Consider the following 9318-nt stretch of genomic DNA (forward strand, 5'->3'; position numbering starts at 1 on the left):
ATTCTCTCTCTGCCCCTCTCCCACTCACACACACACGCACACACACTCTCTCTCTTTCAAAATAAATAAAAAACATTTAAAAAAAATCTTTAACAAGTAGCTCTCTGGAGGAAAAATGCCGTTTTGTAGCTCTGACTAGCCTATTTCCATGTTGTAAAAACCCACCATGGTGATTTCTCACCACCAACATGACTTGTTGAATGCAGAATGGGGAACACATGTGTGGTAGCAGCATCTAGTCTATCCACTGGCAGAGCCCACAGGTGTAAGTAGCCTCGACGGCACAAAAAAACCATAAAATCAGGTAAAATAATTAAGAAGTGATACATTGAATGTTTACTGCCTAGGTTTTCAATGTAATTTACTTGTAGGTTCATATAACTTAAGGTTTTATAGTTTAATTTCTAATAATGGTGGAGTTTAACAACCAGCTCCTGACAGCTGCTGGGCACACCCTGGCCCAGTGACCTGCTGACCCGACAGGCCCCTGCACTTCCCCATCTGGCCAGGAGAGGGCAGGGGAGCCCTGTGTCGCACCCACCAGGAGGACCAGGGAGGGCGCACAGGCTCACCTTGTGGGGGTCAGGCGATGTGAAGCTATTGCACTCCAGGAAGAAAGGAGCCTCTGGGAGCAGCTCGTATAGGAACACACGGGTGTCGCCCTGGGTGGGTGGCAAGAGTGAGGCAGCCAGCTAAAGCTGCCTTTCTCCCCACCTTTCACCTGCCCACCACCCCCGCCTGCACGCTCCAGCCCACCTTGCCCGTGAGTAGCACCAGGCTGGTGTCCGGGTCATAGCTGGGAAGCAGGGTTGAGGGAGCCACATCCAGCCCCAGCACTGCCAAAGGGCCACCGGCCACAGCCTTGGCGGGGTACAGGAGTAGCTGGCGCTCACTTCGGCTGCAAGGGAGACCCCAGGAGCAGAAGCAGGTCCTTAGAGCTGCAGGGACCTGAGTCAGGGAAAGGACTCTAGCAAGGACCCTGATCCTGTCAGGCTTGGACACCTGAGGAGTGCCTCTGCCCCTTCTCTTTCCTGATCCAGTTCTCAGAACTACTGTCTCCGGTCTCCTGCAACAGTGGCCTAACCTGCTGGCCTCATCCCCTACTAATGCTCCCTCTGCTGTTCTCCGATCCTCCACCAGCATGGATCTCGTGGCCACTGTGGCCTGCTGTCTGTACTTCTCTCCCCATATTCTGCTTGTCATTCTCTGCTCCAGCCAGGCTGGTCAGCCTCCTAGCCTTTCCACCCACACTTGAATGCCCTCTCCTCTGGATTTCTGGCTACTAGCTCCTTTGTGACTCAGTTCAGATGACATCTACCTTAGGAGGCCCTCCCTGATCCCTCTTCCAATGTGCCAAATACTCTCCCTCGGGCCTCTCCACTAGGCTTGGTTGTTTCATGCTTTTCACCCGGTCCATGCGAGGCATGGGCTCCAGGCAGTAGGTATGGCTCTCATCCCTCTGGGTCTCCCTCCCTCCCATCCATCCACTAACCTACCCACCAACCCATCCATCCATCCATGCACCCAATAAGTGAGCAGCAGGAACAGCTTCTGATGCCTAACATGTGTATGCGTGTCTGGGGAAAAAGGACACAATTAGCTGCTTAAGTCTGGGTGTGGGGATGGTAGTCCTGAGTCCTCACCTGTCAAAGCCGGACACCAGCAGACAGTGACCATCACACACCCAGACAACGCGGGCTCCACGGGCCCCCTCAGGCCCTGGGCCTTCCTGTTGGGATACAGCACATGAGGGCCAGCAGCGGACCCTCAGTCAGGTCTGAAGGCTGCCCTCATTGCCTCTTGCTCACCTGCAGGGGCTCAGGGCCACCCCGGGGCTCATAGACCCGCAGGTGCCCATCCTTGCAGACAGTGGCCAGATGCTGTCCGTCAGGACTCCAGGCCAGGCCGAAGATCTGGAGGCAGATGTGGATGGATGTGAGAGGCGGCCTCTCAGCCGGTGGCTGGGCGCCTGCTCCCACAGATGTCCTACCTGGTCCCGATGGCCCTGCAGCCTCAGCCGCTCAGCTCTGGCCTTAAGGTCCCAGATCCGAATGGTCAGGTCATAGGAAGAGGAGGCCAGCACATCGGCTGCCAGCGGGTGGAAGCGCAGAGAGTAGATCTTCTCTGTGTGGCCTGGGGGTGAGGCAGGGAGTAATGCTGAGTTCCTCAGGAGCCACTGCCTGTCTCCCAGCCCCCACCCTGGCCCACCTGACCTGTGAGCACGGCCTCAGGTGTCGTGAGCACCTCCTCCAGGCCCTCTGGGGGCACCCGCCACAGTCGGATCCTGGCATCCTCCCCACCTGAAGAGAGTGCTGGCTCATCACTGCTGTGCCCAAGACCTCTGGGCTCCCCCTACCCTCATTCACACCCCTGGGCCCTCCCTTGAGCCTAGCGCTGGGCCTCCTTACCCACAGCGAGGCGGTAGGGGTCAAAGGGGTCCCAGGCCAGATCAGTCACAGCTGCGCCATTCTGCATTGTGGGCAGTGCTGTGTCGGGCAGGCGGCCAGGCTTCCGCAGCTGTGGGAGGTAACCCCACCCGCAGGCCCATCAGTAACAGGCAGGAGAGCTCGGTCCCCAGGGTCTGCAGGGCAAGCAGCACGCCTGGGCCCCCCACCTCCTGCAGCTGATGCCCCACTGCCGGGTGGCCCAAGCTCTCTGCCTCAGCCGCCTTGTGCTCTGAGCCCCAAGCGCCAACTTTGTGTCCCAGAAAGCGAGGGGGACAGCATGGAGTGGTGGAAAGAGCTCAGGCTTGGGGCTCAGGCAGCCTGGGCTCGAATCCCAGCTCCACCACTTACACAGCTGTGTGACCTGACAGGTCACTAAGCCTCTCTGTGCCTCACTGCTTTCATCCATCTGTAAAATGGGGATAAGAGTGGTATCCCCGCAGGACAGCTGGGAAGATCAAAGGGGATGCTGGCAGGTGCTTGGCACATAGTTTGTGCTCAGAGAGTATGAGCTGGTGTGGGTACCCAATGCCCTTAACTTCCTGCAGGGCCCTGGGAGGGCACCATGTGAGTGGGGTCTCTCACCTCGAGCACAGCCACCTGCCCGCCACTGCTGAGCAAGGGCACAGCCACACGAAGCCGGTTGGCACAGAACCCATCGCTCTCGCCAGGCGTGGTGAGGTTGAGCCCCTTGAGGTTGGTGATGTGGCTGTCTCGGTGCAGGACGGTGCCCTGAGCATGGCGGAACTTGGAACTGGGGCCTGGCAGGCGGCAGGGATGGAGCCACATGAGAATGCCCTGCCCACCGGCCTGCCTGTTCACATCACAGCAGGATGGTGCATGACCTGTGCCCAGGCCTCCAGAGAACATCGAGGCTGCCCTCTTACTGCAGACTTACTCCATCCCACAAGGACAGGTGACCCCACCAGGAGGGGAGCAGATGTAGACTGGGTTAGCTCCGGCCCTGATGCACTTACCCAGCAGGCTCTGTAGGGATCTCTGGCTGGGGCTGGTGCCGATACCACTGGTGCTAGAGAGCGAGGGCCCCAGGCTGGAGGGTGTGGAGGGGGAGGTCAGCGAGCTGAGAGGGGAAGAGAAGCCCTCCTGGGGGAGAAACACCCTGGGTCAGCCAGCAGGCCCCCAGTTTCTTGGCCAGAGAGAAAGGGGCACTGGGGTCATCACTCTGGGCCCCACCTCCCAGGCTATGGGACATGCAGGGCAAGCTAAACTTCAGACGGTAGGGACAGTGGGTGGCAGCTGCCAACTCCTGGCTTGGTAGGAGAACAGGCAGGCCCCGTATGGTTAACATCTGCCAGTACTTCAAGAGAAACCAGAAACCTAGATTTTTCTGTGAAAGTCTGGCTTTTTAAGGGTTTGCTCAATTTGGAGAACAGCATGAAGTTCTTTGTTTGTGCTTCACATGTTTCTGTCTCTGTTATGCTTGATGATGACTACAAAAGGCTCAGAGACCCTCAGGCAGGCGAACACACTTGGCAGCTTTGACTTAGGTACCAGGATGGTGGCAGGATGGAGAGGAAAGGAAGACCGCCCTGGCACTCACGCTGGGATCCGCATCACCCGCAGGAGTGTCTGCAGGCTGGGCCTGGTCCGGGGAGGGCTCCGCAGGGGGCACCAGGCAGGAAGTGAAGCTGAGGTGGGGCCGCCGAGCTGGGTGGAGGCTAACCTTCTGCACCTGAGAGAAGAACGTGGTGTCCCAGGCAGGGGATAGGGACAAGGAGGGAGACACAGGGCAGCTGAGTTCATACAGCTGGACTGTGGGGTTGTGCGTGGGGCAGGTGGAGGCTGGGAGTGGCCAGCCAAGCTGGAGGGCAAGGGTGAGGGCCCCTACCTGCTGGTTGCTCCCCACCCACCAGGCATGGGGGTCGGAGGCAGGGATGCAGCCTGTGGTGTCCGGGAACAGGTCCTCATGGAACTCCACAGCCTGTTGGCAGATGGGGACGTACGTGGCCAGTCAGGTCTAGGCCCCCTAGACCTTCCCAGCCCCTCACCCAGGTCCCCCTCACCTTGCGAGGCACGTGGTAGCTGATAGGCACGATGGCCGTGTCACTCAGCTGCAGGACACGGAGCACCTCACAGCCCATGACAGCCAGCGCCCGCCGGGGCACAAGAGCCGCGCCCCTCAGCACACTCTCAAGGAGGCACTGCGTCACTGTGGGGGACAGCATGGGAAGACAGGTGGGGAGATGTGGGGGTGGGGAGCATGGGAAGAGAGTCAGGGAGGTGGGGGAGGGAAGGCAGGGGGACGGGGAGGAGGGAACAGGGCTTACCTGGGCTCAGCGCTGGCTGCTGCGGGGTCACCTCGTAGCAATACAACTGACTATCACCCTGAAAGGAGCCCAGACTGAGCGCCACTCGCCACCCGCGCCCTGGTGGCCTCGCACGTGCTCCAGATCAGACACCGGCTCCCACCCCCGCGCTCTGGGCTGAGTTCCTCGGTAGACTTCACTGCACACGGAGTAAGAACAGGGCGGCTTCGGGGCTTATAGAACGCCCGCTGTGAGCTAACAGTGCTTGATTGTTGGCCTTGTCCACAAAGCTGACATTCTTGGGAATTACGGTCACGCCAACCTGAAGGCTACTCAGCCTGGCAGAGGTGGAGGGCATCCTGCTATCTCCCAGCAGGCCAGCTAGGTCGAAGGTTGGGGCCTGGCCTGGCCGCCCTGGGGGGCTGATGTGGGTGGGCACTCCAGCTTCTCACTTACCTTTCCTGCCAGGACCAGGAGCCCGGTGTCTGGGTCCAGGAGGGGCATCAGAGACCTAAGAGAGAGGGCTGGTAGGCAGGATGCGGCCAGCCACTGTGCCTGAGGGGCGGCTGGGGGGGGGGGGGGCTCATGACCCCAGACAGGGGCTCAGGCCACACACCCCACTGGCTAGGATTGAGACGGTCCCTCTAGCTGCATCTAGCCTGTCCCGGCTACTCTTCTCTCCTTGTGCTGACTACATGCCAAGCACATCCCCATGTCCGAGACCTTCCTGCCCTGCCCACCCTCCATCTGCCCACCCTTTTCATCCCAGGACTTGTATGGACCCTGGGCATAAGGGAGCAGGCCCCTCTTTCCACACCTCAGTCCCAAGCTCCATCCCTGGCTCACCACATAGGTTCTGTCTCTGGTCCCACCTTGGCCAACCTGGGCATCAGGCCAGAGTTCCCAGGGAAGAGGAGTAGGCGTGCTAGAACCGGGGACTACCTACACCCTGCCCAGTGCAGTTGGCCTGGGCGCACCAGGCCTGCACAAAGGTTTGGGGGCCACCTCCTCAGTTATCCCAGGCTCCTGATGACATCTTAGAGACTCAGAACCTCCCTTGGCATGACTTCGAGCCCCTGTGCCCAAGCCTAAGCCAGGGGCTGGGAGCAGGGCCTCCTTCACCACAGTGCATCCCTGCTGTCCCCACTCTGTTCCTGAGGTGGGGCTCTGCGTGGGGGGGCAGTGGCTGGGAATATACACCCCAGCGTCCCTGCCACTTTGTGGCCAATGGGCTGTCACTGTCCAAGAGAACTCTGACAGGTGCCTTCATCCATTTGTTTCTTCTCTTGGTTTTAGTTTCATGTCCCTGGACCCGAAGGGCCTGGACTCTCACTCCAATGCTGCCACTCACCCTCAGACAGAGCCCCTTCCTCATCATGGTTCCAGTGGTCAGAGGTCACCAGCTGTGGCAGCTGCATCCAACCCTCACCCAGGCAACAAAGCTCCCCCACCCCACCCGTCTGTCCCCTTCTGGCCAGCTGCCCACCCCCCCTCCCCACCCTGCTGGGAGCCCCAGAGTGGGCTGGGAAACTGGGTGGGGCCGTGGGTGTCTCCACGGCTTCCTGGAGTGCTCTGGGCTGGCCACCTGTGAGTAACAAGGGCTCTAATTACCTTGAGCCGGTAGGGTGAGCCGGGCTCAGAACTGTCTTTCTTGACCTGGTCTATTGCCTTCTCTGTGGGGGAGCAGGTGGGGAGGGGGACAAGGTGGGTGTGTGACCTAGGATGGCCCTCCATGCTGATGCTGGCTCCAGTGGGGATGGAAGCAAGTCCCTTCAGCAGCCCCAACAAGACTTTCATTCATTCACTCACTCATCCATTCCCATTCATTCCCTTGTCAAATTATCCATGCCCAGCCCTTGGCTCAGCCTGCAGGTGTGACCAGAAGTGAGTGCAAAAGACCCCACCTCTGTCCTCAAGTTGCTCACAGCTTGGCCTGAGAGGCAGATGCAGCTCCCTCTCCCCCCAACACACAAAACACGTGAAGGCAAAGTTCCCTGAGGACAGCCAGCAGGGAGCCGGGATACCAGACCCTGGCCACAGGGGAGGGGGGTGTTCCTTATGCCCCAAAGGGTAAGGAGGAATCAACCAAGCGGGGAGGGTTCCAAGTAGAAAGAGCAACATGTGCAAAGGCCCTGCAGGTGTGGTAGGCAGATGCACGGTCTTCACGGTGTGAGGAACAGGGCAAAGGACGATGTGGCTGATGGCTTGGGCAGTGATGGTGAGGGGCTGAGCCTCAGGATGGGGTGGGTTGGGGCCAGACAGAACGCGGCCTGGTACCTGAGGAGGGGAATCTTGCCTCCCTCCAATGGACAAGCAACAAGAAGCTGATGGCATGTCTCAAGCGAAGGGGGACAGGACAGAGACCACCACGTGGAGATGGACAGGAGAGGGCAGAAATGAGAATGATGGGCTCCAGGCACCGTCAGAGAGCAATTGGGACGGAGGGACTCCTGAGGCACCCCGCCCCTGTCACCTTAGCAGGAACTGGGGAACGGGCCTGTGAGTGGCACAGACGGCTCATCCGTGCTCCACACCGACCTCCTCGAGATGCTCCACCTGGCCTCCCTGCACCCTCACCCTGTCAGCCCCAACGGGCCGGCCCACTGACTCAGGTGCTGGGGGGCGTGGGGGCAGGAAGTCAAGGAGGGCAGGGCTGGCTCCCCCAACAGGTCAGGCCAGTCTTCCTTGCCTCAGGCAGAGCCGTCCACGGGCACAGGGCAGGAAATAGGGTCATGGCACCCAGCCCCAAGGGTTGGCCAACAGCTGGCACGGGCCTGACCCCTGGCCTTGTGAAGAGATCTAAGCCAGGTCTGGGTCTGGAATGCAGAACATAGTTCCGGCCTGGCAGAGGGCCACCAAAGGTGGTAAGAGCTGGCACCTCTCCCGCTGTCACGGTATGGGGCAGGGCTGGCATCTGGGCTGGCCACTGGAAAGGGCTCTGGCCCAGGTCCAGGGGTCTGCCCCAGACCCAAAGTCATAGAAGGTCTACAGCCTAGAGCGGGCCCCTACTTCCAGGCCCAAGTCCCAGAAGATGCAGATACCAGGTCACATGAGGGAGAGGTTGGTGCCTGATAATCTCATCAGCTTTCCTAATATTCCTGCAATTAGCACAGGAAGTACTGCCTGCCAGGAAAAGCTGCTTTAAGAGTTCTCCGGCTCTCCCTGGCAGCGCATCTCTCCCCTTCAGACCCACCAACCTAGATATCCTGGCATCACCACTGGTCCAAAGTGGTCCAGATCTCCTGGATCTGCCCGTGTCACCCAGGCTGGGCAGCCGAGACCCCCTTGGACCAAGCCTAGCCCCACACTCCCTTAGAACCAGGTTCTAAGCGGGGCAAGGGGAGGGGTACCTTGATGCCATATGAGGGGAGAATGGAAAAACTGGGGAGGGGGTCCCCTGGAAGCTGCCTGTGAACCTCTGCGTGAGTAGTAGCATGGCATGTGTAAGCCCAGGCCCAGCACTGGGGTAAGGGATGCACCCTTTAGGCAGGTGTGTGGGCTCTCTCCATCAGCAACAACCGGACAGGGAGGTGAGAAGCTTGGGGGCCTGTCACAAAGTCCTGTTCCTTAGGGAGGGTTAGGTTGCAGCACCACCCCCCAGGGGCATCTGTGGACCCTCCTGAGGGCTCTAGGGAACACAGGGCCATCTCACTGAAGCCACACAGTACCCACTGCAAACTCAAATGCTTCAGGAATGTGAGCGGGTGGAGTGCTCCTGGTGGAAGACACCTGGGAGTTGTGGGGACGGGGGTGGCCAGTGAGCCTCGGCTTCCATCAGAGGGGGCAGCTACTCCTCGGCCCTGGCCCAGAGTTCCTACTGAAGGGCAAGCTGGGAAGTCCCGTTTTGATGTGAAACCACCGGATTTTTCAATGTTGGCAATGGCTTCAAAGTTTTAAAAAGTCCCAAACGAGCCAAATGAAACACACCAGAGATCCAGCACTGGCCCAGGAGCAGAGGTTCACAAGTCATGCCCCACATCTCCATACCAAGACAAGCATGCAATACAGGCCAGGCTGGAGGGGATGGCGGGTACCCCAAGGCCTTCTGGAAGCTGGCAGCTGAGCTGGTCCCCAAAGGCTCTGAGGCATGATTCTGACCACAAACATGGAGCAAGAGGGCAGAGAATTTTCCTGGAATACTCCAAGGCAGGGAGTTTTTCTGGACTAGTCCAGTCCCTGGCACCCACCCCTCCTGCCTGTCAAGGGCCACCATCAGCTGCACCCAGGCCCCACTCACTGAGTGTGAGGCCCAACCTCCCAGTTCATCCCACCCCGTCCAGCACAATGGTAAAAGTGGGGCCTTGGGCAGACGGTCACTTCCCTTCCTGTGTCTCAGTCCCTTCATCTAAAATGTGGAGAATGTGGTCCAGGGATGCTCACCTCCCTGAAAGCCCTCATGGCTAAAAGCACCCCCGAACTCAGATTTGGCATTAGAGATTGTATTTAACACCTAAAAAAAAAAAAAAACAAAAAAAAACCCACACAAAAACCAACAAGAAAAAAACCAAAAAAACAGATTCCCAGTTTCTCTTGAAAAACCTGCAACTCTCACAGACTGGGGCAGGTCATAGGGGTCAGAGGGCCCTTACACCAACCCTCACCCACCC

The 9318-nt window shown here is 59.1% G+C and overlaps 1 protein-coding gene across 2 annotated transcripts in view; it reads right to left on the bottom strand.

The window, feature by feature from the left end:
- CORO7 (coronin 7) overlaps positions 1-9318 on the bottom strand; it is a 56669-nt gene that overhangs the window by 2893 nt on the left and 44458 nt on the right. For both annotated transcript variants that reach the window (XM_027043336.2, XM_027043338.2), the window contains 14 exons: positions 5168-5222; positions 4733-4790; positions 4469-4614; positions 4294-4386; positions 4006-4137; positions 3422-3548; positions 3030-3205; positions 2409-2517; positions 2214-2300; positions 1991-2133; positions 1809-1913; positions 1644-1729; positions 757-898; positions 573-662 (listed from right to left, as the gene is read on the bottom strand). In XM_027043336.2, coding sequence (XP_026899137.1) covers positions 573-662; positions 757-898; positions 1644-1729; positions 1809-1913; positions 1991-2133; positions 2214-2300; positions 2409-2517; positions 3030-3205; positions 3422-3548; positions 4006-4137; positions 4294-4386; positions 4469-4614; positions 4733-4790; positions 5168-5222 — 1549 coding nt within the window. The remainder of the gene's footprint in view (positions 1-572; positions 663-756; positions 899-1643; positions 1730-1808; positions 1914-1990; positions 2134-2213; positions 2301-2408; positions 2518-3029; positions 3206-3421; positions 3549-4005; positions 4138-4293; positions 4387-4468; positions 4615-4732; positions 4791-5167; positions 5223-9318) is intronic.

The sequence above is a fragment of the Acinonyx jubatus genome, chromosome E3 (genome assembly GCF_027475565.1).
Source record: "Acinonyx jubatus isolate Ajub_Pintada_27869175 chromosome E3, VMU_Ajub_asm_v1.0, whole genome shotgun sequence".
In the NCBI taxonomy this organism is placed as follows: domain Eukaryota; kingdom Metazoa; phylum Chordata; class Mammalia; order Carnivora; family Felidae; genus Acinonyx; species Acinonyx jubatus.